At 45.8% G+C, this 26946-nt stretch overlaps 2 protein-coding genes across 8 annotated transcripts in view; one reads left to right on the top strand and one right to left on the bottom strand.

The window, feature by feature from the left end:
* Setdb1 (SET domain bifurcated histone lysine methyltransferase 1) overlaps positions 1 to 17905 on the top strand; it is a 36978-nt gene extending 19073 nt beyond the window's left edge. For 4 of the 5 annotated variants that reach the window (XM_051199103.1, XM_051199105.1, XM_051199106.1 and 1 more), the window contains 14 exons: positions 1434 to 1624; positions 1809 to 1938; positions 3372 to 3522; positions 3614 to 3772; positions 4631 to 5245; positions 6321 to 6437; positions 12342 to 12511; positions 13548 to 14176; positions 14796 to 14824; positions 14938 to 15067; positions 15538 to 15703; positions 16647 to 16858; positions 17096 to 17184; positions 17345 to 17905. In XM_051199103.1, the coding sequence (XP_051055060.1) occupies positions 1434 to 1624; positions 1809 to 1938; positions 3372 to 3522; positions 3614 to 3772; positions 4631 to 5245; positions 6321 to 6437; positions 12342 to 12511; positions 13548 to 14176; positions 14796 to 14824; positions 14938 to 15067; positions 15538 to 15703; positions 16647 to 16858; positions 17096 to 17184; positions 17345 to 17462 (2906 nt within the window). In that variant the 3' untranslated portion in view covers positions 17463 to 17905. The remainder of the gene's footprint in view (positions 1 to 1433; positions 1625 to 1808; positions 1939 to 3371; positions 3523 to 3613; positions 3773 to 4630; positions 5246 to 6320; positions 6438 to 12341; positions 12512 to 13547; positions 14177 to 14795; positions 14825 to 14937; positions 15068 to 15537; positions 15704 to 16646; positions 16859 to 17095; positions 17185 to 17344) is intronic. The other variant, XM_051199104.1, reaches the window with a different exon arrangement.
* Positions 17906 to 17983: 78 nt separating this feature from the next.
* Positions 17984 to 25965, bottom strand: Cers2 (ceramide synthase 2). 3 transcript variants are annotated; one of them, XM_051199109.1, is made up of 11 exons: positions 25824 to 25965; positions 21333 to 21506; positions 20805 to 20922; positions 20504 to 20622; positions 20279 to 20336; positions 20141 to 20191; positions 19874 to 19966; positions 19612 to 19740; positions 19314 to 19420; positions 19066 to 19219; positions 17984 to 18934 (listed from the first exon to the last, which is right to left on the bottom strand). In XM_051199109.1, exons 2-11 carry the CDS (start codon positions 21503 to 21505, stop codon positions 18794 to 18796), a joined length of 1143 nt encoding a protein of 380 aa, XP_051055066.1. In that variant the 5' UTR covers position 21506; positions 25824 to 25965; the 3' UTR covers positions 17984 to 18793. The 3 variants fall into 3 exon arrangements, with proteins under 3 accessions (XP_051055066.1, XP_051055067.1, XP_051055065.1); XM_051199110.1 differs by lacking the exon at positions 25824 to 25965 and adding an exon at positions 22750 to 22869; XM_051199108.1 differs by lacking the exon at positions 25824 to 25965 and adding an exon at positions 22551 to 22645.
* Between the last annotated feature and the right edge of the window lie 981 nt (positions 25966 to 26946).

Raw genomic sequence — 26946 nt, 5'->3', positions numbered from 1 at the left:
GAAATAAACATATTCCAGAGTCTTTTTGTTTTTGAGTTTTTAAATTTTATGTTTGCATGTTCACATGTGTTTAGGCATGCTTTAGGCCAAAGTTGACATTGGATGTCTTCCACAGTTGCTCACTACTTTGCTTATTATTTATGGAGGCATGGTTATTGGCTAAACCAGGAGCTTGCCAGCTGCAGCTAGTCAGGTTGCCTTGAGGATATCCTGTTTCTGTCTCATGAATGTTAGGATTATAGACAATTACCCCCCTGGCTCAGCTTTTACATGGATTCTGTGAATCTGAATTCTGGTCATCCTATTTTCATGGCAAGTGCTTTATCTACTGAGCTCTGTTCTGTGTCTTGTAGTAGTCCAAGCTGCCTTTGTTTTCCGTATACAGCCAAGACTGTTCTTGAACTTGTAATCCTTCTGCCTCCATCTCCCACATGCTGACATTATGGGTTCATGCCACCCACCATTCGTGGCTATACTTTGTATTTGTGTATATTGGGGGGAGGGGAGGCGTAGTTATACATACATGCGTGTATGTATGTGAGTCAGGTTAATCTTGTTTTTTTATCTTATGCCTTGAGACAGGGTGTCCTACTGAACTCTTGACCAGTTGGATAGGTTAGCCTGGCTGGCTAGCTGGCTGGCTGGCTGGCTGGCTGGCTGGCTGGTGGGCCATCGTACTCTTTAGATCTTACCCCAGCAATGCTAGGTTTGCAGGTGTGTACTATGACACCTAGCCTATGTCTGTGCTGGTTGTCTAAGTTAGGCTTGAGGTTGGCTCAGCAGTTAAGAGTACTCTAGCAGAGGACCCAAATTCAGTTCCCAGCACTCATATTCTATAGGCCCCAGCTGTCTAATTCCAGTTCTAGAAGACCCAAAGCCCTCTTCTGACCATTTGGAGGCTGCACATATGTGATGCACAGAAATACATGCAGGCAAAACACTCATACCTAAAATAAAATAATAAATCTTTAAGAGAAATAAAATTTTAGAATAAAAAAGGAACTGGTAAGATGTGCTGTAGCTTAGTGGTGGAGAGCTCTTACTTTGCATATGGAAGGCTCTAGGCTCAATCGCCAACATTTATAAGAAAAAGCAAATGTAGTGATGTAGTGAGACCCTGCCTCAAAAAACAGAGGAAAGGACTGGTTATCAACCAGTTAGTATGAATCTCCATAAAATGAAATACCCATTTGTTTTATGCAGATCACTTAGGTTTGTGTATGGCTTAGTTTTGTATTTACTTAATTTGTATATGCATTTGCATGTTAGGCGCCATACTTAAGATGGTCTTGGTTTTGTTTCCCTTGAGGTTATAATTTCATTATTTTTTTTTTCTTTCAACTTTAAAAGTGCTCAGTAGTTCTTTTCCAACCATCCTTCCCTTCTAAGACATGTTCTTCTTGCCCTCAGCTCTGCTTCTTTCCTTTTGATAGTGAAAAAGACTTGGGAAGACATAGAGGACAGCTCCTGCCGAGACTTCATAGAGGAATATATCACTGCCTACCCAAACCGCCCCATGGTACTTCTCAAGAGTGGCCAGCTTATCAAGACAGAGTGGGAAGGCACATGGTGGAAATCTCGAGTTGAAGAGGTGGATGGCAGCCTAGTCAGGATCCTCTTTCTGGTAATGTTGTTCCAAAGAAGTGTTTGGGGTAAGATTATGGCACAGTGCCAGGGTCATCGGGAAAAGGCACTTGCTGCCAAGCCTGATGGTCATAGGTGACACATGGTATATATTCAAAACAAGAGACAGGATTGATTCTAACCCTGAATGTGTTTCTTTGCCTTTCTTTCATCCTGCCTCCTAGGATGACAAAAGATGTGAGTGGATCTATCGAGGTTCTACACGCCTGGAACCCATGTTCAGTATGAAGACATCGTCAGCTTCTGCAATGGAGAAGAAGCAAGGGGGACAATTCAGAACCCGTCCTAATATGGGTATGTCCTAAAAGATACCTAGAGAAGGGAAGAGACAGGGCAGACAGGCAAAGAAGTGTAATGAGCCTTCTTCTTCCCCACCAGCCAGCTCCCAAGTAACAACATGGATGCTTATTAATTATGGAAGTTTGGCTTTTAGCTTAGGCTTGTCTCGACTATTTCTTAAAATTTAATTAATCCATCTTTTTAAATCTATGTTCTTCAATATGGCATTACCTCTCTTCCATCTTGCACCTCCATTGTCTGTGTCTGGCTGGCGACTACCTTTCTTCTTCTTAGAGTACTATCTCCAGAAGTCCTGCCCAACCTCATTCTGCCTAGCTATTGGCCATTCAGCCAGGCACTTTGGCAAAAATACATCTTTACAGTGGAAACAAACACTATGCAACAAAGAAAGATTATATATGGTAGCTATCCTTTTATTTACCATAACATTATTTCTAACTCACTGGATAGAGATATGTATCCAGATTGTTTCCTTTAGTGGTGATTGATTGTAGAGCTACCTCCACATTGCAATGGCTTTGATTCTTTCTACATGTCCACATAAAGCCAGATGTTTTGGTGCACACCTGTAATCGGTTCCAAACAGTTAGAAGACAAAAGTGTATAGGTTCAGAATTCAAGACCATCCTTGCCTACACAGTAAGTTTGAGGCCAGCTATGATTACATGCGACCGTGCCTCAAAACAATAAGTTTTTCCAAAACCAGCATATACTAGTATACCACCTTATAGTATAAATAATTAAAACAAACAACATTTAGAAAATTGCCATTTGCCACCTTTGTACGTGAATATAAGTATGTGCATACTTGCTACAATGCTTGTGTGGTCAGAGGATAATCTCAGGTTTAAAACTCATTTTCCTTCTGGTCAGTGGTCTTATACTCCTTTAATCTCAGCACAGAAGTTAGAGGCAGGCAGTGTCTGTGAGTTTGAAGTCAACCTGGTCTACATAGTGAGTTCCAGGACTACACAGAGAAACACTGTCTCAAAAAACGAACAAAAAAAGCCTCACCATGGTGGTGCATGCCTTTGATCCCAGCACTCAGGAGGCAGAAGTAGGTTGGATCTCTGTGAGTTTGAGGCCAACCTGGTCTACTGAGTTCAGGATAGCCAGAACTTGGATTTTTTTTTTTTTTTTGAGCCAAGTTCTGTTCATTGCTACATCTAAAGGCTAGCTGCCTATAGGCTTCTGGGGCATTCTGTATTCTCCACCTCCCATTTCCCTGCAGGAGTACTGGGATTATAGACATATGCTATCATGTCTATCTTTACATAGGTTCTGAGGATTTGAATTCAGGACCTCATGCTTGTGTCTCTGAGCCACCTCTGCATTCTTTTGCTGTGTTTTCATATTGCATTAGTTGATAGACTGTGTGAATAAGAATATCTGATACAGCTGTCAATTTTTGTATGTTTTTCCTGTAGGTGCTGTGAGGAGCAAAGGTCCTGTTGTTCAGTATACGCAGGACCTAACCAGCACTGGAACCCAGTTCAAGCCCATGGAGCCCCCACAGCCCATAGCTCCACCAGCCCCACCCGCTGCACTTCCTCTTTCCCCACAAGCGGGTGACTCTGAGTGAGTGCTCGTCATTCTTGTTACTTTCAATGTTTTCTCCCATACGTAACTTCTGAATCCTTACTGTATATTCTCTCTCCAACCTCCTTAGAAGCTTAGAAAGCCAACTTGCTCAGTCACGGAAACAAGTGGCCAAAAAGAGCACATCGTTTCGGCCAGGATCTGTGGGTTCTGGCCATTCCTCTCCTGCTTCGCCCACACTCAGTGAAAATGTAACTGCTGGGAAACTTGGAATCAACCAGACATTCAGGTAAGAAAATCTCACACACTGTGAGCAGCTTGACAATAGGGACAGGGACTACTGTACAGGGTCTCTCCAAGGGCTTCTACTTTAAAGTTATTTTAGTGAGGAACTTCAGCCAAAAAAAGAATTGTTAAATTAAGCTGGGCAGTGATGGTATATGCCTTTTTAATCCCAGCACTAAGGAAACGGAGGCAGGTGGATCTCTGTGAGTTCAAAGCCATCCTGGTCTACAGAGTGAGTTCCAGGACAGCCAGGGCTACATAAAAAAAAATCTTGTCTCGAAAAAACAACAACAACAACAAAAGAATAGTTACATTAGAAATCAGTTGCCTGAGAAACACATTGTCACCAGAAAGTCATTTGCCAATACTTCTTGAGCATGGTACCATCATCATTGCTTCAATAGGAAAGATACACCATCATTTCTTTCCTTGACTTCTAGAAGATAATAAGGATGTTAGAGAACACAAAACACAGAAGCTTTGGTAAAGGACTAGACTCTACTTCTTAAGACAGACATGCATTAGGGAAAGTACCCTGTTGAACTAGAGAGGTTATCCTGTCTATAAAGAGTAGACAGGGAGTATCATTGTCCAGGTTTATTTGCTAAGAGAAAGGATCTGACATTAATCTCTAGGATCCAGAGCAATGACTGGATGCATTGGTACACATCTATAATCCCAGCTCTTAGGAGGATAAAGTAGAGGATTGGGAACTGCAGGATAGCCTGTCTCCAAAAAAAAAAAAAAAAAAAAAAAAAACTATGGAAGATGAGAGAAATGCCTTAGCCAGTTGGAAGAGGGATAATTGTACATCAAAGAGTCATGTTATCTTCTGTTCTGATATTTCTCATTTCATTTACAGATCTCCTTTGGCCTCAGTAACATCTACCCCAACACCTGCAGCCCCTCCTGCTTTCCATGGCATGTTAGAGCGGGCACCGGCTGAGCCTTCCTACCGAGCCCCCATGGAGAAGCTTTTCTATTTACCTCATGTCTGCAGTTACACTTGTCTGTCCCGGATCAGACCCATGAGGAATGAACAGTACCGTGGCAAGAATCCCCTCTTAGTACCGCTACTATATGACTTCCGTAGGATGACAGCCCGCCGAAGAGTTAACCGAAAAATGGGCTTTCATGTTATCTATAAGACACCTTGTGGTCTCTGTCTTCGGACAATGCAGGAGATAGAACGCTACCTTTTTGAGACTGGCTGTGACTTCCTTTTCCTGGAGATGTTCTGTTTGGATCCATATGTTCTTGTTGACAGAAAGTTTCAGCCTTTTAAGCCTTTTTACTATATTTTGGACATTACCTACGGCAAGGAAGATGTTCCCCTTTCCTGTGTTAATGAGATTGACACAACTCCCCCACCCCAAGTGGCCTACAGCAAGGAGCGCATCCCTGGCAAGGGTGTTTTCATTAACACAGGCCCTGAATTTCTGGTTGGCTGTGACTGCAAGGACGGGTGTCGGGATAAGTGAGTTGGGGTTTGCAGGGTTTGCTGTCGCTGCCTCCAGCTTCATTACAGTTGCCTTTCTTTTTCCATTTGTGTGTGTGTGTGTGTGTGTGTGTGTGTGTGTGTGTGTGTGTGTCCTGTTTGTATTGTTTTCCTCATCTTCCTTTGCCTCCTCTTTCAGCTCCAATTCTGCTAAAGGCACCATGAAAGTTATGATACAGAAACGGGTTTGATGGTACCTACATATAATTTTGGCATTTGAGAAGCTGAGGCAGGAGCATCTTGAGTTCTGGGCCAGCCTGGGCTTTATAACAACTTTGAAGGTTGTACTGGCTACATAGTAAGGTCTTACTTAAATAAGGGAAGAAAGCCATAAGTAGGGTGGCGGAAGTCTAATGTGGCCCCATATATTCCTGGGAATGTGTGTTAGTTTCTGTCTGCTTTTCCTTAATTTCTGTCCCTTTTTTTTTGTCCTTTTATTATCTACTCTGCTTTTACTGTATCTTCCTCTTCCTTCTTTTCAAACACTCCCTTTCCCTCATTCCCATCATTTGTTGTTTGTTTTTGCCCAAAAGTTTGGGTTTATTGAGGTCATGAGGAGCTCCTAGAAATTGCTGTTCACTGAAAGGCCACAAATGTCTCTGGCCAGGGGATTTCCATAATCAAGGTCTGCTTAAAAGTGTGGTTTTTAGCTCCACCTGGCCCATAGTGGGGCTTGCTTCATGTTCAACGTGGCCCGTGGGTCTTAGAGCCTTTCTGCACGTCTAACATTTCAGGCAGTCCTTGCCAACCAGGCCACTCAGCAAGTACACCTTGTCATACATGGGGCACCTTGGCCATAGCAGAGCCTGGCCTGAGACAAGTGGCTGCAGCTCAGAGGTTATAAGTCAAGTCCTCTGGATTCAGTTTTGCTTTAAGACACTCTCCTTAGCTCAAGCTGGCCCAGAACTCATTATGTAATATGTAACTGAGGATAACAATTAACTCCTGATCCTTCTACCTCTCCATGTCTCAAAATGTTGGATTACAGATGTACATAACTGTGTTCAGCTCCCATCTTTCATGTATCTCATAGTCACAGCTTTTCTCTCTACAGATCCAAATGTGCCTGCCATCAGCTAACTATCCAAGCCACAGCATGTACCCCAGGGGGCCAAATCAACCCTAACTCTGGCTACCAGTACAAAAGACTAGAAGAGTGTCTGCCCACAGGGTAAGTAGTGGGTTGGTGAGTTACTGCAGACCCATCTGAGCAATAATACCAAATCAATCTGTCTCAAAAAATAATTAAGAGTGATTACATAATTTGTAATATTTTTCTTATGAAGAAAACTTAGAAGGATATGATATGATTGTTTGATCTCTAGGCTAGCTTGGACTATGCAGCAAGACCTTGTATGGGGAAAAAAAGCACTAGGACTGGCAAGATGCTCAGCATTAAGAGCACTTGTTCTTGCAGAAGACCTGAGTTTGATTCCTAGCACCTTCATGATGGCCCACAACCACCTGTCTCCAGTTCTGGGAGATTGATGCCCTTTTCTAACCTCCAAGTCACACACACATGATACAAAGATATGCATACAAGGAAAACACACATAAAAGATTAATTTTTTTAAAAGAACTATTAATTTTATAGCTATGTGAATGTTCTGACTTACTCTAGCAAGTGAAATATTGAACGAGTAGGAAGAACAAATTACAAAGCTTTATTAACTTAAAATGAAAAGTTAGGCAGGGCATTATTGGCATAAGCCTTTAATCCCAACACTCAGGAGGCAGAGGCAGGCTGATCTCTGTGAGTTCGAGGCCAGCCTGGTTTACAGCGACAGTTTCAGTACAGCCAAGGCTGTTACACAGAGAAACCCTGCCTCAAAAAACAAAAATGCAAAGTTAGAATGAAAATTATTATATAATAGAAAATAAGTAGCCTTTTTAGAGATTTTTTTTTTTGCAGGGAGGAGAACATTGTCTTAGGTCACCAAAAAAAGTTTTGAAAGATCAATTAGGTAATATAGGCGACTAAATGAAAGAAAAGTAGTAAAAGCTAGGCCTTAACCAGGATGGAAGTGGCAGTACAAGTTAAGGGAGGATAGGGCTGGGTGTGGCTCAACAGAGGGCATGGTTAATATGCACTAAGAATAAAATAATAAAGACAGCCAGGCGGTAGTAAGGCATACTTTTTTAATCTTAGCACTTGGGAAGCAGAGGCAGGCAAGTCTCTGAGTTCAAGGCTGACTTAGTCTATAAAGTGCATTCCATGACAGCCCAGGCTATCTAGAGAAACCCTGACCCTATAGACCATTTTTAAAAAGAAAGAAATTGTGGCTGTTGGATACATTAGAAATCATAACTATATGAACTGGATAGACTGAATGAATGTAGATGGGATGAAAGAAGTAGAATTAAGAGCAGTTCCTAAATTTTGTCTTGAGCCAACTGGTTATTAATGCTGTGTATTCAGATGGAAAACAAAGGATTTGCATGTTAAATTTGAGGTGCCTATAAGGCCATCCAAATGTAAAAATGATGCATGCCCTTAACCTCAATATTCCCAGAGGCATACCTCTGTGAATTTGAAACCAGCCTGGTCTCAAACACTAAAAACAAGTAGATTTTTAAAGTGAAGTTAGGGGCTAAAAATAAAGAGCCAGGTATCCTCAGTAGAGGAATAATAAAGTTAAATGAGTGTTTGAGGCTCATCTCTCAGCGGCACTTTTTAGAGTTTGTGTCAGTATCGGAGACTCAGAAGGACATGTCAAAGGAAGAAGAACTATAACCAGAGTTGGAAACTAGTGCAGCAAACTGTACATGAAACTAATAAACCTAATCCTTGAGAGTGTATAATTACCACAGGAAAGAGGAAAGGCAATTGAAGGGTATATTTAGTCTGGGCATGAGACTCAGTGACTTGCCTATAACATGTATGAGACCCTGGGTTCAGTCCCCAACATAATAAAATAGATAGATTCCCATTAAGAACATAATTAGAGAGGCTGGAGAGATGGCTCAGTGGTTAAGAGCACTGGCTGCTCTTCCAGAGGACCCTGGTTCAATTGCCAGCATCCACATGGCAGCTTACAACTGTCTGTAACTTGAGTTCCAGAGGATCTGATTTCTTCACACCAATTCTCATAAAATAAGTTAAATTAAATTTAAAAAAAAAAAAAAACAAAAAACTGGAAGAACATAATTAGAGAATCAAAGGGTGGGGGTGTAGCTTGGTTAGTAGAATGCTTGCCTAGCATGCAGTCTTGGGTTCGGACCCCAGCCCAACATAAACTGGGTGTGGAGATGGAGACTGGAGGATCAGAAGTTTGAGGTCATTCTCAGCTTACTTAGTTCAGAACCAGCCTGGGTACTTGAGACCCTGTCCAAAAATAAAAGGCTCTAGAGGGAGTGTCTCAAGAAGTGTTTCAGTGGTATCGCAGAGGACCTGAATTCAGTTTTCAGCATCCACTTAGTCAACTCACAGTCACCAGAAACTCTTCCAGGGGCTTCTTCCAAGGCACCTATACTCACTGCATGCACACAGGTGTCCACACAATATAGTGGTAATTTTTTTTAAAAAAAAAAAAAAATCTGGATATAGTTGGTAAATAAAAATCCATAATCTCAGCACTTAAGAGGCAGAGGCTGAAGGACCTTTGAAAGTCAGCCAACCTGGGCTACATAGTGAGTTTTAGGTCCTCTAGACCTACATCATGAATCTGTGTCTTTGAAAGAGAAGCATGATGAGGGCTAGAGAGATGGCTTAGCTAGTAAGAGCACTAGCTGCTCTTCAGAGGACCAGCACCCACATATCAGCTTATAACTCTCTATACTTCTGTTTCCAGGGGATCCAACACCCTCACAGACAACATGCAGTCAAAGCTTACCAAACAGTACAACCAAGCATTCAAACTTAAGAACCCATGGCAACCATTCTCATTTAAACTACTGCAATGATACAAGGCCTTGAACTCTACCCCTAGTTCTCAAACAGGAGAGGACAAAGGAAAACTGCACAATAACCAAACATTTCCAATGTGTATTTTGATATTTTAAAATTTCTACTTTTTTTTTTTTTTTTTTTTTTGTTTTGTTTTGAAATGGGGATCCTATGTAGACTAGACTGGGCTAAAACTCAAGATGTAGCTAAGGATGACCTTGAATTCTTGATCCTTCCTCGTGCTTCCTCTAGAGTCATGATTTCAGGCCTTACATTTATTCAGTGTTGTGGATAAAACCTACTGCATCATGAACACTAGGCAAGTATTGCACTGAGCTATACTCTCAGCCCTCCAACATTTTTGTTTTCATTTCTCTCCCTATTTATTTATATAATCCTTCTGGACAGGATCTCTGTCTCTTTCTGTCTGTCTGTCTGCCTTCATGTTTGGTAAGGATTAGGAGGTGTGGCCTTCTTGGAAGAGGTGAATCATTAGTGGTGAGCTTTCAGGTTTTAAAATGCCCACATCATTCCAATTAGAGCTCCCCCTCCGCTTCATACTTGTTGGTCACATTGTAAGCTCTCAGCAGCTGCTCCAGTATCATGCCTGTCTGTCCATGCAGTGCCATGTCCCAGGACAATGGCCATGGACTCACCCTATAAAACATAAGCCCCCCACTAAATACTTCTTTTATAGGTTGGTCTTAGTGTCTCTCCACAGCCGTAGTACAGTAACTAAAAAAAGTACTTAAATACATACCCAGTCCTACAAGAAATAGACTCTTTGGTTCTGTTTTGAGACAGTGTTTCCCTCTTTAGCCCATGCTGCCATTGAAACTTGCTGTCTAACTGGCTTGGCTTCAAAAATGCTAGGATTAGGATCCTGCACTACTATACCTGGCAAAAATATTTCTGAATAAGCGCAAATATGTCACTCATCTGCTTAAAGCTATCAGTTGCTTGCTATACACATGGATTGCATTCTCGCCTTTACCCTCAAGTTAGAAAGCTCTATACTCGATAGCCCCTTCCTAGCTCTTCCCCTCAAAACTTATTTGAAGGACATTTATATATCTGTTCCTTCCCAGATTCTTTTCACTGTTCTGCAGCCTACCTCTGGGGTGTTTGGTGCAAGAGATGTGTTCTTGGCACCTTCCACTGCTTTTGTTTGGCTGTCTTTAACCTTGATCTCTCAGTTTCAGTCTTCTGTCTTCAGCCTGTCCCTGGGTGCTTGGAAAGTAGGCCTTTTCCCCCTGGGAGGTAGTTTTGTTTATTTTGTTTGTTGGACACGGTCTCACAGGCCAGGCTAGCTTCCAGCTGATTATATAGCCAAGGATGACCTTGAACTCCCAATCCCCCTGCCTCTACCTAAAGTGCTGGAATTACAGGCATTTGCCACACAGCTAGCACATAGGATATTCTCACTCTCTTGGTTCTCTTTTGCAGCACTACCTTTGTACTTTGTATAAGTTTTTCTAACAATTTTGTTGACTCAGGTTTTTGCTTTTTGTTTTTCCCGTTAGAATATAAACTCCCTGAGTAATAGAGCCCTGTTCATCTTCCACACACATTGTATCACCCGATACTCGATACTCCATCTTACAGTGCTACAGAGTCTCCACTGAAAGACATTTTGAGGAATGAATAAATATATGATACTTAGTATAGCTACTCTGGTTTCCTGTGCTGGTAACAAAGATATTTACATGAATAGTCCCCTAATTCCCACTAGACTGCCCTTAGGCATGGCATGGAGCTCACTATGTAGACTAGGGGAGCCTCAAATACACATACCTGCTTCTACTTCCAGAGTGCTGGGATTAAAGGCGTGCTCCACTATACCCAATAGGCTTTTAAGAATGCACACAGTAAAACCTGGGTACAATACATGATATTCAGTTTCTGGAAACTGCTTGGACTGTAGTTCAGTGTGTGCATTTTCCTAATCCCACTCTCGTTTTTTGAGACAAGGTTTCTTTGTGTATCCCTGGCTGTCCTGGAACTAGCTCTGTAGACCAGGTTGGCCTTGAACTCAGAGATCTATCTGCCTGCCCCTGTCTCCTGTGATATTTTTCTTTTCTTCAGTTACTGAATTAGAAATATTAGGTCAAAATTACTATGACCCTTTCTGTTCTTTTCCCAATGTTTGACACAGCTCTTGTTTAATAAATGTTTACTGACAGCTTGACATAGTAGTACATGTCTTTGATTCCAGCACTCAGGAGGCAGAGGCAGGCAGATCTCTGTGAGTTCAAGTCCAGCCTGGTCCAGTGAGTTCCAGGACAGCCTCCAGAGCTACAGAGAAACCCTGTCTTAAAAAAAAAAACCAAAAAATAAAACCAAAAGAATATCAACTTTATTGTACAAACATTATTATAGTTTTCCTATCTATTTTCTTTTAGTATATGTAATGTTAGCTTCTGCTTATCTTCTGTACCTATTTCTAGATGTCAGTTTTTTATTAAATTTACAGAGTGGAAGGATGTGTGTAGAGATCAGAGTACAACTTGGTTCCTTCCATCTCTGCACCATGTGGGCTCCAGGGATTGAATTCAGGTCATCAGCTTGGCAGCAGGTACTTATACCCACTGAGCAAGCTCACCAGATCCCCTACTTCTGTCACTTGAAATAATCTATAAATTTATAGCTGCAGTCTGATTCACCTCATTGTTTGCTTGTCTTTTCCTCCAGTGGGTAGATATTCTGACACTCACATTATGCATAGTACTATTTTGAATATCTTTGTGAATCACTTTCCTTTCTGAATTATGTTATTGTGGAAAAATAAGGATCGGGGAAAACAGGCTGAATAGGTGTTTATTCAGGGAGAAATAACTTACAACAGAGGCAGATGAACTCCAGCAGGTTCCAGTCAAGGATGTCTCCAGATGCCTTCTGTCTCTGTCCAGGAAGCGAGAGAGTATTCCAGGGACCCCTTTCCAGACCTAGTTCCCCCAGGTCAAGTCTGCCCAATGGGCATGGTCAGTGCAACAGGTTCAGGCAGAGTGAATATCTCACTACAGTTGTGTTCCTGGTCTTTTATTTGCAAATGACTCCTAGAACATGGATGGATTGTTCATTCTATAAATCTAGTCACTTAGGTCATTACCTACTTCATAATCTTTTCTCATGGTTTATGGATTTCAGCACTCTAGTGACTGTGTCATTGGTTTTATTCTAACTTCCCAGGGTTTATGAGTGTAACAAACGATGCAAATGTGACCCAAACATGTGCACAAATCGGTTGGTGCAGCATGGACTACAGGTTCGACTACAGCTTTTTAAGACGCAGAACAAGGGCTGGGGTATCCGCTGCTTGGATGACATTGCCAAAGGCTCTTTTGTCTGTATTTATGCAGGTTAGTGATGAAAGAGAAGGGTTATTGCTCCATGGGGTTTGGGACATGGTAGGTCAGAGAAAAGTAGAACATAGCAAAATGTTACTGGGCATGGTAGCACGTGTCTATAATCTAAGAACTCAGAAAATGAAGATGGAAAATTTGAGACTTGGGGGGTATCCTGGGCTACAAACCCAGACTCTGCCTCAAGAAACATAATGTTTGATGGGCATTGGTGGCATACAGCTTTAATCCCTGTACTTGGGAGACAGAGGCAGGCAGAGCTCTGTGAGTTCAAGGACAGCCTGGTCTACAGAGCTAGTTCCAGGACAGCCAGAACTACATAGAGAAACCCTGTCTTGAAAAAACAAAAACCAAACAAAACATAGTGCTTGAGAGGTGAAAATGTAGCTCTGGAGAACAGCATATGCTTAGTTTGCAAGCAAGACACACTGGATTCCGTCCTAGCACTACAAAGAAAGAATGAATGCATGAACTGTGACATTTGAACTGAGAATGAGATGAGATAGGAATTTCTTTTATAAAGACATGATAAGTGAGCGGGGCGGTGGTGGTGTACTTCTTTAATCCCAATACTCAGGAGACAGAGGCAGGCAGATCTCTGGGTTCGAGGCCAGCCTGGTCTACTGAGTGAATTTCCAGGACAGGCTCCAAAACTGTCTCAAACAGACAAACAAAACCAAAAAGGATATGATAAGTGATGTGCCTATGTAGATGGACCAGAGAAGGTAAAAGTGCTTCATAAAAACAGTAAAAGTGAATTAAAATTTGGCTATTATTGTTTCATTGACAGACCTCATTTAGATCCCATTGTATCGTTTTCTCCCAGAGATATTTAACATAGCTAGGATGTATCAGAGGTAAACAAAACAAACAAAAAATGGGAAGGTCAAAGGATAAAGTGTAAAGTGACAGATTGTAGTGATAATGCTCTCATGGTGAAGATAAAGTTTGCATCCAATGTGACCACATAATACAAGATTTACCATGTGGGTAAGGTTACTGATGAAGACCTTTCAATTCTTTTCATTCTCAGGCAAAATCCTGACAGATGATTTTGCAGACAAAGAAGGGCTGGAGATGGGTGATGAGTACTTTGCAAATCTGGACCACATTGAAAGTGTGGAGAACTTTAAGGAAGGATATGAGAGTGATGTTGCCAGTTCCTCTGACAGCAGTGGGGTAGACATGAAGGACCAGGAAGATGGCAACAGTGGTTCAGAGGATCCTGAAGAATCCAATGATGACAGCTCTGATGATAACTTCTGTAAGGATGAGGACTTCAGCACCAGTTCAGTGTGGCGTAGCTATGCTACCCGGAGACAAACTCGGGGTCAGAAGGAGAATGGACTGTCTGAGGTGGCTTCCAAGGACTCTCGCCCTCCAGACCTTGGGCCTCCACATGTTCCTGTCCCTCCTTCAGGATCTGTAGGGGGCTGCAAGCCACCTTCATCTGAAGAGACCCCCAAGAACAAGGTGGCCTCATGGTTGAGCTGCAATAGTGTCAGTGAAGGTGGATTTGCTGATTCTGACAGCCGTTCTTCCTTCAAGACTAGTGAGGGTGGAGATGGCCGAACTGGGGCAGGCCGGGCAGAAGCTGAGAAGGCCTCTACCTCAGGATTGAGCTTCAAGGATGAAGGAGACAATAAGCAGACTAAGAAAGAGGTAAGAAGTTGTTGAACACACACACCCCGCCCCGAAAATGTACTTTAATGCATGGTTCTGGAGGTTTAAAGCTGCATCTGGTGATAGCCATCCTAGCTGGCAGGCTCTAGGACAGTGACAGTGTAGTTTTACATGGCAAGAGTCAGGGAATGTGTGTCCCTGTTAAGAGCAATGCCTTTTAATGTTGGTGGGGAGGTTACCTTGTTCAAGAGAATTGATTTGAAGTATGTAGGGTTTCTTGCTTTTGTTGAGTTTTATTTTTTATTGCTGTTTTTATTTAGATAGGCACAGTACAATCTAGGTTGACTTAAAATTTACTATTACAAGTTTACCTTTGATGTTGAAACATTCCCCCTTACAGGTAGTAAAACTGTTGGGTCCATGGAACACTCTGCTCACAATACTGTTCCCTGTGTTCCATTATTGGGAAAGGTTAAAGGACCTGGCCAGGGGAGTATACTGGTGAGAATATGATTATTGCTCTCAGGTTACAAAGTGATTTCCCCACATCACCCCTTTGTTATTGTGCCTCTCATTGGCATATGTTAATGTTGTCTTTGGAGATCTTTTGTTACCTTGGACCTTGAAAGCATTTAACCCTTCATTTGTTCCTTTCCAGGACCCTGATGACCGAAACAAGATGTCAGTGTAAGTGCTTACTTTTGGATTGTTCTGAGTCTGTCTTCTCTCACTTACAAAGGAAGCCTAAGGAACAGGCAGGCAGTAACCTGACCCCTCTCATTCTTTGCCCTTCCCATCAGAGTTACTGAAAGCTCTCAGAATTATGGACACAATCCTCCCATGAAGTCTGAAGGGCTTCGCCGACCATCTAGTAAAACTTCTATGCCCACAAGTCGTCGACTTGTGGCTTCTACTCAGTCCAACCCTGATGTGAGTGACCTTCTTAAGTTTATCCTGCTTTCTTTTACTTAGTCCAAGTACAGGAAAGGAATATGTCCTCAAGTCCTTCACTTGAATGACTATTATCTTCTTCTTTCTTTCTTTTTTTTCTTTTTTTTTTTTTTAAGATTTATTTATTATTATGTATATATCATTCTTCCTGCATGTATCCCCGCAGGCCAGAAGAGGGCACCAGATTTTGTTACAGATGGTTGTGAGCCACCATGTGGATGCTGGGAATTGAACTCAGTACCTCTGGAAGAGCAGCCAATGCTTTTAACCTCTGAGCCATTTTTCCAGCCCTATTAAGGATCTTGTTTCTTTGGTTTTGACTTTCTACCTTGTTCCCAACATCTAATCACCATTTGCTATTGCCATAGCCCATTTTGCCAAGTCATAGGTAAACGCAAGAAGTTGAAGCAGCCTTTCTTCTTCCTTTTTCACACCCTCTGTCTCCCCAGGATATCCTGACACTGTCCAGCAGCACAGAAAGTGAAGGGGAAAGTGGAATCAGCCGAAAGCCCACTGCTGGTCAGACTTCAGCAACAGCTGTTGACAGTGATGACATCCAGACCATCTCTTCTGGCTCTGACGGTGATGACTTTGAGGACAAGAAGAACTTGTCTGGTAATCTGAAAATGTTTGGGGAGTATTAGGAAGAAACAGGAAACTTTTCCCCCCAGAAATAAGGTTTTGGAGTCTATCCTGGAACTAGCTCTATAGACCAGGCTGGCCTCGAACTCAGAGATCCATCTGCCTCTGCCTCCTGAGTGCTGGGATTAAAGGAGTGCACCACCACCACCCAGTGGAAAAACATTTTTTTTTTTTTTTTTTAAAAAAAAAAAGAAGTTAAATAGTTCAGATACTAAGAGTTGGGCAGGCTTCCCAGCTGAGCTAAACTAATGTGTGCCCTTTTTTTTTCCCAGCACCTCTCCATCTCTTCAGATCTTTAATTCAGCACATCTTTTTTTTTTATTATTATTTGTTTATTCTTATTTTATGTGCATTGGTGTTTTACCTTCATATGTCTGAGGATGTCAGATCCCCTGGAACTACTCACACACAGTTGTGAGCTGCCATGTGGGTGCTGGAAATTGAACCCAGGTCCTCTGAAACAGCAGTCAGTGCTCTTAACCACTGAGCCATCTCTCCAGCCCCAATTCAGCACATCTTATTATACATTTTTCCTCCAAGACAGGGTTTCTCTGTGTAGCCCTGGCTGTCCTGAAACTCACTGTATAGACCAGGCTGGCCTCAAACTCAGATCTACCTTCCTCTGCCTCCTGCATGCTGGCTTTAAAGGCATACACCACCCACACCTGGCTAGTGACTTAAGGTCTTAGCTTGAGATGTAGCTAGCTTACTGCTATCCCTAAACCACAATGAGTAGAATAATAACGAAGGAAAACTGTGGCATTCTGGTAACAACTATGATTCCAGCACATGGGAGAATAGGGGGACAGAAGGATCACAAGTTTGAGAATAGGCTGGGTTAAATGAAAGTGGTAGAATGTCTGTTTATAAGTTGGAATAGCTCTAACACCACCACTGCCCTTTTTTTTCTTTCCAGGTCCAACAAAGCGCCAAGTGGCAGTAAAATCAACCCGAGGCTTTGCTCTTAAATCAACCCATGGAATTGCTGTTAAATCAACCAACATGGCTCCCGTGGACAAGGGGGAGAGTGCACCAGTTCGTAAGAACACACGCCAGTTCTATGACGGTGAAGAGTCTTGCTACATCATCGATGCCAAACTTGAAGGCAACCTAGGCCGCTACCTCAATGTGAGACCCTTCTAAGTGCAGGGTTATGTATGCCATTTCCCTCAAATCCCTAATTCTTTAAAGATTCTGCTTAAAGCTACCTTTGCTCATAAGCTAATTTCAAATAATAAGGTAGCTTTCTTTCAAAACACCACTGCTATGAAACATAATGGGGGTAGAGATCAGATACCATTTCTTATAATTCTCACAAAGCCAGGTGTTTCCCTCGTCAAGTGACTCTCATCTTTTTTCTTACAGCACAGTTGCAGCCCCAACCTGTTTGTCCAGAATGTCTTTGTGGATACTCATGATCTTCGCTTCCCTTGGGTGGCTTTCTTTGCCAGCAAGTAAGAGGGATAATGAGGAAGGGGTAAATTTCATGGGAATTCAGGGAGGTGGGCACACCTTTTGTGGTCAGGCTTCACCTTTGCCTTGTAAACCCTAACCTCAAGTGCTGTGTTACCTACTGCCCTTATTCCCACATTCCCACCCTCTTTCCCTCTTCAGGAGAATCCGCGCTGGAACAGAACTTACTTGGGACTACAACTACGAAGTGGGCAGTGTGGAAGGCAAAGAGCTGCTGTGCTGCTGTGGGGCCATTGAGTGCAGAGGGCGTCTTCTTTAAAGGAAGCCTCTTCTCGCTTTGAGAACCCTTGGCCATCTTTTCCCCAGAACTGGGTCTTCCTGACCGTTGGACTCTGACCCCAAGTCTCTGGTCTAGCTTCTCTCCATTTCCTAGTAGGTAGAGTTGGGGATCCTGGACCAGAACTCTCCCAGTGTGGTGCTAGCAGGCACTAGGGTGGGTAGACATGACCACTCTAGCCCCAGCCTGAGGTCCTTCTCAAACATATTTGTTCATGTGTTCTTGATTCACATGGGCTGTATGCCTGCCATCCCTGGTTTGTATAGTTTCTTGAAAGTCTTTTAACAAGATGATAAAATAGAGATTGTGATTTGTTTTCTCCTCAGTCCCCGTCTTACTCTCCCAGGGAGATGTCATTTTCCCAGTGGGCAATATCAGTAGTAGCCTTAACACCTCTACTTCATTTGCCCTCTGTAATTTTTAGCCCCCCCCAAAAAAAAAAGTTAGATAAGGTAGGCCTAAGAATACTATCCCTTCTTAGTTCTTAATAGTCTGACACACTCTCATGTTTTTCTTAACCTTTAATATACTTTAATTAAAAAAAAAAAAAAAAACCAAAAACCATTAACAGTACATTTTGGTCTGAAATGGTCCCTTGATGAAATGCCAGGTCCTAGCTGTAATTCTGGCTTTATAATTGAAACCCCAAATGTTCAATAAATAACAAGTAGTTGCCGCTCTACTCTACTCCAGCTTGTTAGCTGAAGGGAGGAGAAAGAAAGGCCAGAGAAAGGAGGCAGTGAGGCCCTAGAGCACATGGTCCCTTGGGTAGGGTGAGGGGCCTATATACCCTTCCTTCACCTAACTTGTTTTTAAGGAGGAAGAGAAGTTAAAAGTAGCTCAGCTTTCATTTTTGGCCTGAGCTAGGAAGCTTTGAAAGGTGGAACCTTGGTCCAGCTTTGGCAGAGTGAGGCCCAGAGATGGGACAGTAAGGCACAACCCTGGCTTAAAGTCAGGGAGTCAAAGGAAGCAGCTAGCTCAGTATTCATAAGAATAAGGAATGTGAGTATAACTCAAGAGTTATACTCAGAACTGAGAAAGGTTTTCAAAAGCAGAAAGTAGCTTAGAAGATAGAGAGGGAAATAAGACCATCCCCTCTCTAGCAGAAGATACAACCAACCTTCTCTCTCTACCTGAAGAAAGGCTGGTTAGAGTTTGCTTTAAAGGTAACTGGGTGACAGAAGAAGTAAGGAGAGTCGATGTAGACTCTTCTTTGTGTCTTTTCTCCCCAGAGCTCAAATGTCCCTGTAAAGGGAAGGTTGGCTAGTTTCTTGGCTTCATGTATTAATCTGGGAGGCAGCTAGGACAATGGTTCAGTCATTCTTAGGATGATTGTTATTGAGGATGGGGTGGCCATTAGCTAGGAGCCGGCTCTTTGCTACTGCCCCAGCTGCAGCCTCCTCCCCTTCTGAACTCTCTGTTTCTTCTCGGTCACTGCGTTCATCTTCTACCATCTGTAAAAAGGATAAAAGGGTTATGTATCTTCCAATCCCCAAGGGCTACCTCCAAGTTTCCTGAGGTAGTTTAGGGAGTTCTGGGGTTGAGAGTGCTGAGGCCTATAAAAGGGAGGCAGAGCCTTCCTCACCTTTCCAGTTATGAACTTGTGGGCCATGCGCAAAATGAAGTAGGCCCAGAAGACTTGTAGCGCCTGTAGCACTGCCATCATGCAGTTGAAGAAGTAATAGCCAAAGAAGGCAGGGTAGAGCTCCAGTGGGTATACCAGCGTGCAGTGCAGGATCCTAAGGATAAGGGAAAGTGGTGGTAAACATGGACATGGGTCAAAGATTGAGGTATATGTGTAAGAAAGGCAAGAAGAGCCGGCTACCTACTCACCAGAAAGGCATGATAACCAGTCGAGTAATGATGAAAACAATGGCGAAGACAATGAAGATGTTATTGCAGGTGTTTTTCCATCCCGCGTAGTTAAACATCTTGGCGGACTGCATAAATAGTCCCATCTATCATCATGGGCTCCTGACTCTCCCATATACATTAATATGTGTGTGTGATTAGCAGCACTGACCATGCCCTCCCACCCTGGAACCAGGAATGTCAACAGCATCTTCAACCCCCTGAAAGGCTAGAGGGACAAATGAAACTGCGCTGGGGCTCTACTGCGAGGAAGCCTAACCTCCAGCAGGTAGTCAGAAGAGTCATGCAAAGCCATGATGAGAGTCCCTGCCCGGACGTAATTGGCAAACCAGGAGAAGCTGAGGAGAATGATAGTGGCCACGTGGTGGATGATCTGTTCCTTAAAGTCCTGCAGAAAAGATGCAGGGTCAAGGGGCTCTCCCGTTGCACTGTTCCCCATATCCCAGCAGCTCTGTCCAGATCCCTGAGGTGTCAACGCAAAGGGTTTTCATCCTAGGGTCTCATCTGGTCCTTGCACTCACCTTTCGCTTGACGTCGGAGGCAATGCTGAAGAGCAGGGACCAATAGAAGGAGAGTTCAATCATGTAGTACCAATACTGAGAAGGGACAATGCTCTGCAGAGGAACGAGATGTGAGAGATCCCAGAACAACTAGCTCTGTGGGGCTCACCTCCAAACTTGACCCTGCTAGCCCCTCAAGATAGTCTTTGTTCTGTGACTGATTCCTGTGCCATGGTTTCAAGGAACTCTTAATAATGGGGTGTTGTATGCCATAGACCACTCTCATACCTGTATGGGGTAGCCCTCCCAAACTTTCCTCAAGTCATAGAACCAGGGTTTCTGCAAAGAGAGATTAAGGGAAGAACTCAAATCCTGTGGCCTCACCCCATCTTGACAAAGGCAGTGCTCCCACATCCCAGTACTCACATCCACAATGACAGCCATGCCAGCAACAAAGGCAATTAGATAAAATGTGAATCTCCAACTGCAAAAGGAAGCAGATCTGGCTAGGTAAGAGGATCAGCAGCTTCCCACGGTCTCCAGGCACCCCCTCAAGGTATCCTTACATCTCCTGTACACCACAGCCCTCTCCTCCCAGCAAGAGACAACAGAATTATGCCACCCAGCGTCGCTTGCCCCAACTTCCCCCACCTGGCTTCTCGGAACTTCTTGAGAAGGCTGGGCCTGTCCTGGTTGCGGCGGCGGCGGAACCAGCGTTCTATCTGGCGGCCAGAGAGCCCACTCTGCCGAGATAAAAGCTCAACCTCCACCTAAGTATAGTGAGGCCATTACATTCAGCCTTCAAATCAGCAATGTCCCAACTCTGCCCAGCCTCTCCCAGGAATAAGCTAAGCCAGGCCCACACCCTGCCAAGTCTTCCCCTTCCAGGGCTAGTATTCAAACTATGGCCCACCCAAACTCAGCTACTCCCAGGGTCATCTGCGGCTCATACCTGCTTGGGCTGCTTGCCGCTGGTCAGGTAGAAATGCTCTAAGGTGGCATTAGGAGGTGCTCGTAGTCGGGCTTTCTCCTTAACATTCAGGAGGGCAGCCAGGGGTGTAGCCACATAACTGGGGAAGGGACATGAGAAAGGGGTGTCTGGCTCCCTTGGAGCACTCAACCCCTACACGGGGAGGAGAAAGTACCACAAGTTAAGGCACTTTATTCTGGGCCTCAGTTTCCCAAGTTTTCTGGCAACCCCCTGTCCTCTAGCCTCCCAGGCTACCCACAGCTGACAAAGCTGCCTATGTTCACTATTGACCATTCAAGGAGGCGGGCATGGGGTGAGAACAAGCAACTATTCAAGGAAAGGGCTGGGGGTGCTGAGCCCTCAGGAAGACAATGGTGCTCTGGGGGAGGGGGAGCAGTCAGTAGGGACCTGGATAGCCAGAATACCCATGTCCAGAACTGATTATCAAGGGACCAACATGAAATCTGCTAGGTTGGCTGGCACTAGGCGAAGGTGTAAGGGCATACTCACAGTTCAAAGAAGTATCGAATGATGAGAAAGACCAAGGCCAGGGGAAGTGTGATGTAGAGGTCTGAGGCTTTGGCGTAGACACGTCCATCTCTGTCTTCTAGATCAGCCCAGGTTAAGTTCACAGGCAGCCATAGTCGTTCCCACCAGAAGTGGTCATACAAGGTCTGAAGCATCCTAAGTGAAGAAGGGGAAAGAGGACCGAGTTAGAGCTCTGCAGGGAGGAAAGGGAATGGAACCAACGACTCAAGCCTGAGTCTCTGGTTCTGGCTACGTGGCCTTGGAATGAATTGGCTTCCTTCACTGACTTGGTTTCCTTATCTGTAATAGGAAAACTGTGGCTTTCAAGTTCCAGGATTTAGTTTGTTGTAACCTTAGGTGATACTGACACCACCCAGGCCTGATCCCCTGCAATAACAACCCCCACCCCCCATTTCTTATCAGTCTTATCTTTTGGCTCTCAACCTGGAGGACAATCAAGACCCAGTCAGAGAAGTAGTCAGCAGTCAGGGAAGTCATCCAGGTTGAGTATGGTAGTGCACACCTTTAATCCCAGGCTCAGGAGGCAGAGGCACGTGGGTCCACACAGCGATCCAGGACAGCCAGGGCTACACAGACCCTTAACTGGCCAGCAGATCTATAGGAGAAAAGGAAACAGAAGTACCATCACCAAAGAAGTGAGCATCACACACCTGCACACAAGACTGACACTCCATGGCAAGTCATTCGGTCTCCACATGTGAGACAGAAAGTAATCTGTAAACCTCTTTTTGGAAGGGACGAGGTCAGGACTGAGGATGGGTCTGGGACAGCACACCAAGACATTTGATAAAACTGACCTATTTTCCCTCATCCTCTTTTTCCTTTATTCTTTGAGACAGCACTTATGCCGTGCAGGTTGAGCTCAAACTCATGATCCTATCTATTGCCTCAGCAAGTCACGTGCTGAAATGACAGGATCCTCACCATGACAGTGGTAGTGCACAACTTTAAACCCAGCACTCAGGAGGCAGAGGCAGGAGGATCTCTGAGTTCGAGGCCAGCCTGACCTACAGAGCAAATGATAGGTTCCAAAGCTACAGAGAAACCCTGTCTCGAAAAACAAAACAACAGAAACCTGTCTGCAAAGAAACCAGTCAACATCCTCAAGCCAGGAAAGAGCCGCTGCTTTCAACTTCCCTCTCCCCTGCTCCCAAAGATGAAGAACAGTGTGGCACTGACCACTGGGATCCAGATGAGTCAGGGGACAGTCTCTGGCAGCTGCTCAGAGTTGAAGCAACCAGATGTCCCTGAAGGGTCATTGATCAGCACATAGCTGGGGAATTAAGACTTGCAGAGCAGGGGAGCCAAGGAAGTCCTCCAGGCCCCCCACCTCTCGTTCTCCTATGGATAGAGAGAAGAGGTAGCAACATTCACTGACCTATAGAGTGGAAGCTGTGACAGAAGAAAGGTGGCCTCCTCCCAGGTGGAGAGGAGAGGAGAGAGCAGGAGCTGGAAGGCCAGTGTGAGCAGAGACACCAGGCACTTTATTTCAGCTGGAGTGGCTGAAGAAGCCTGACACCTCAGCCCACAACTGAGCTGGGCTGGTCTTCTGGCTGCTTGGCTCTCTCAACAGCTCCGCCTCCACCCTCCACAGAAGCACTTACGAAATCCCTCTCTGCCTGTCACGGGTCAGTCAGTATTCCAGCTCGAGGACTTTACCCTCTTGTCCCTACTCCTGGTCACCGCTCTTTTGGATGAAATCAGAGGTCAGTTTAGACGATAAAGGATTTTCAGCTCCACACACCCATCACACATTCCAGGCCTTGACATGGAGGGCACTGTCCCTTCCCCCTCCACCTCAGCCTGAATAAATATTTAATTTGTTAAAAAGAGATGGGAGCCTCTCAAAGTGAACAAAATTAAATGTAACTGCCCACACAAGCACTTTTCTTCCTAGAGAAAAGTGGAAAACTGAGTAGGGAAGGGAAGAGGGCAGAAAAACCAGACTGACAGTCTGCACACCCTCCCCTCCATTGCTTCCTTCCCAGGTAGGAGGTGGGGACCAATACCTGACCTTGTCATCCTAACTTTTCCTCCGAAGAGACCTAAATTCAGTCCTGCAGGCAATCCTAGCCTTAGGCCATCCCATCCATTTAGTAGAATGTATTCTTATTAGAGCCTATTAAGGGTTAAGGATTCAGAAGGCTAAGGGCCTAGGGGGTGGGTGGAGCCTGTCTCCTGAACTCTAGCAGCAGCAAAGGAATGTCTAGTGCCTTTCTTATCCCTACAAAGGTGAGGAGCTAGGGAGAGAGGAACCCAAGTGGGTATCAGAGGATGGCTAAAGGAAAGTACCTGAGCAGCACACCTGTCTCAATCCCAGGACACAACAGCACCAGGCCTCCCCCACCCCGTGTGTGGAGTGCCCTTGGTGTTCTCAACTTCCACAGCAGAGAAGCTGCCCCAGATTCAGCAGGGTCAGGTGTTTTTTTCAGGAGGGGAAAGAACTGGGATTTCGGTCAGCCTCTCTTACACATCTCCCCAGAACCAGTCTGTTCCCTGCTGCATCCCTGGTGATGCCTGGCACCATCACACTAAGACAAGCATCCCATAAACAAAGACATCAGGACAAGAAAGGGAGTCTTGATTACACATGCAACTTTTGCACTCATAAAATTATGCCACCTGCACACAGGAAATCTATGGTGTATGTGTTCACTTCTTGTCTCCTTCACACACACCTACCTGCCTCAGAGACAGACACCACTTAATGAGACACACGCTGGAGTGGAGCCAGTGTGGCAGGGATTTCACAAGCATTATATTACTCGAAACTTGAGTAGGTTCTACCTAGCTCCAACCTTTGCTCCAACTCTGACTGATCTCCCACCCAAAGATCCCCGCAGGTAAATGAAAAGGGGTGGGAGCTGGTGCTAATGGCAGCTTGCAGACCCAGAGGGACAGGAGGGTACAAGTGTAGCCTATAAGAACTTCTCAGACTCAATGGGGTAACAGTCCTAGTGATTCTGAGTTTCCTTTTGCAGAGAGATTAAAAAAAGAGGGGCCCAAGGGCTCTCAGGTCTGAGCTACCATAAAATAGAGGGAGGCCTGAGTAACCATTCTTGCTGAAAACTTTGTTTTCATGCAATAATAGCTGGCCATGAACTTTCTAGAAGGTGAAGAGCAATGGGTGAAGTCAAAAGGTGTGTCACCCCTTCAGGGTACAGCACCAGTCTAAAACTATGGGTCAGATTCTGGGAAAGATGAGGATGTGAGGCCCTAACAATATGGTCCCAGGCTTCATGTGGCCTATAGCTTGTCTGAGATGTTCACAAGCTCTTCCCCACCCCCAACCCAAGTAAGAGTGCGGCCCCCAGGGACAGGGAGAAGCCAGCAGGTTTAAGCAGCATGTGTGGGGTGACGCTAGTGGCGGGAGGAAAAGGCCCCTCTATCCAGAGCAAAATCTTGCTGGAGGCCCCAATAAGGAGAAAGGGGTAAGGAACTGCAAGGATCACTTAATTCCAGGACCCCCGCACGCGCCTTGGAAAATAAGCACTGTGTGGCCAGGAATAGTTCTGCAGACTTAAGGGCCCCATCACAGGTGCAGTCAACAAACTTTCATTCAAGCTAGTCACTTCGGTTCTGGGATGGGAAGTGACTTCCTACCCCAGCTCTGACACAAACAGAAGTAACTGCTGCAGGAGGCCTTCCCTAATTCAGTTGTCTGGGAAGACGGGCTCACTCCAGACCTCACGATGCTTAGAAGTCTGACTGCAGAGGCTGGCAACTCAAAAACCAGATCTGGTTTGGATGCTAGGGGCGCCTTAGACACCAGGAACTCCCAAGCCCAGGCCAAAGATGAAAGTCGCGCACCTGCAGGGAGCAAACTAGCTCGAGGGCCTCTGAGCCTGTAATTAGCAAGTTACCGCCCGTAAAGCTAGTTTCACCAGCTGCTCCCAGAGCAGGCCACGCACACCCCATAACGGTACAGAAGTCTTAGCCTTTTGGGGCCAGGACACATTGAGAGTACTCCTTCCTGTTTCCCGTTCGGCACATGGACGCTCTAGCCTCTCTCCTGGGATGGGCAAAAGGGGCCCAGCGGCCGCGTCGGTGGCGGCCGCAGCAGCAGCAGCAGCAGCAGCAGCAGCAGCAGCAGCAGGGGCCGCCACCGCTCCTCCTTGGCCTCCGCACTCAGGCCCCAGGGCGCACGCGGCCCACCAGAGGGTTCTCGCACCACAGGTCTGCGACTGCTGCACTCCCAACAAAGGGATGTTTGTAGGCTCGGGTCCCGGGCGAGCGTCGGGCTCCGACCCTACCTGTTGCCCCACAGGCCTCCCGGCCGAGGCCGAGGCCCGGGCCGGTGCGCCTGCTCCCGCAGTGCTCGGCCCGCCCTCCGGCAGGCCGGCCGCCATGAGCCGGTGGAGTCCCCGCCGCCTTCGAGCTGCGCCCTGAAACCCCGGCGCCTGCCGCCGCCCCGCGGCCCCCGCTGCCCCCGCGCGCCGCACACGGACTCACTCGGCGGCCGGTGCAGAGCTGGCCGGCCCGGGCGCCGCTCCTCCGTCTCCTCTCCGAGCGCCCGGCCCGTGCGCACTGGCTGGGCCGGGTCCTCTCCTCCCCCTTCCGCCGCCCGCGGCTCCCTCCCTCCTTCCTCCTCTGCCCGCCGAGCCCGGGCGAGCCCAAGCCGAGCCCAGCCGCGGAGGGAAGGCCCCGCGCGCGGAGCTGAGCTGGGCGTGGGCCGCGGCCGGGCGGGGCCGGGTCCCGGGAACCCCGCGCTGCGCCTGTGGAACCCGGACGGGACGGATGGCTCGCGCTCTGCCGGACGCCCGGGGTTCCTGGTGGAGCGGAGGCGGCCCACCGGGACTTGGTCAAGGGCCCTCAGGTGCCTGAGGACACCGCTCAGAGCCGGCTGCTTCTGCCCCACCCCGCCACCCCGGTGCGGTCGGTAACCTCAAGCAGGCGTGCAGCCCTTACTTCCTCCCCGGGTTGGTTGCCACAATTCCCGCGTCCGGCCGCACTGGGCGGCGGAGAAAGGGCGCAGCCGAGAGCCCATCTGGGTACACCCGATGAAAGCCCTGCACAGACGCCGGGGCTCCCCACCGGGAGAGCCACAGGACCCCAGTCCTGCTGATCGGAGCCGCAACAGAGCTACTCTCAACCCTTAGTAAAATGGGCCTCGGTCTCCGGGCTACACACCATGCTTAGCAGTGATCAATTTCATATGAGACCGTGTTGTTATCCCTTAAGAAGCCCCATAAAATCCGTGCTTCAAAAAGAGAGCAGCCTTGACTCGAGTAAGCTGTACTTGAGGGCCTACTTACAGGGAGACCTACAGCTTCTTTCATGTAAGAAATTTTTAATAAAACTAATTCGCAGCTGGGCAGTGGAAGTGCATGCCTTTAATCCCAGCACTTGGGAGGCAGAGGCAGGAGGATCTCTGTGAGTTCGAGGCCACCCTGGTCTACAGAGGGAGTTCCAGGACAGCCTCCAAAGCTACACAAAGAAGCCCTGTACCAAAAAAACAAAACAAAGAAAACTACCTGGCCAGGTTTGGTGACTCATTCCCAAGTAAAGTCCAAGCATTTGGGAGACTGAGCATGAGTATCATTTTTTACCTTCATGAAATAGTATTTTTTAAAAT

This window comes from Phodopus roborovskii, unplaced genomic scaffold (genome assembly GCF_943737965.1).
Source record: "Phodopus roborovskii unplaced genomic scaffold, PHOROB, whole genome shotgun sequence".
NCBI classification, from domain to species: domain Eukaryota; kingdom Metazoa; phylum Chordata; class Mammalia; order Rodentia; family Cricetidae; genus Phodopus; species Phodopus roborovskii.
The sequence above is the reverse complement of the archived record's forward strand: the minus strand, read 5'-3'. Positions and strand labels throughout refer to the sequence as shown.

Excerpts from the sequence above, each read along its gene's own strand:
- Cers2 (XM_051199108.1), bottom strand. The coding sequence starts at position 22,630 with ATGACCCTTCAGGGACATCTGGTTGCTTCAACTCTGAGCAGCTGCCAG. Across the intron at positions 20,623-20,804 it reads GCGGCAAGCAGCCCAAGCAG|GTGGAGGTTGAGCTTTTATC; the intron begins GTATGAGCCGCA and ends CACTATACTTAG. Across the intron at positions 19,967-20,140 it reads GGGAGGGCTACCCCATACAG|AGCATTGTCCCTTCTCAGTA; the intron begins GTATGAGAGTGG and ends GTTCCTCTGCAG.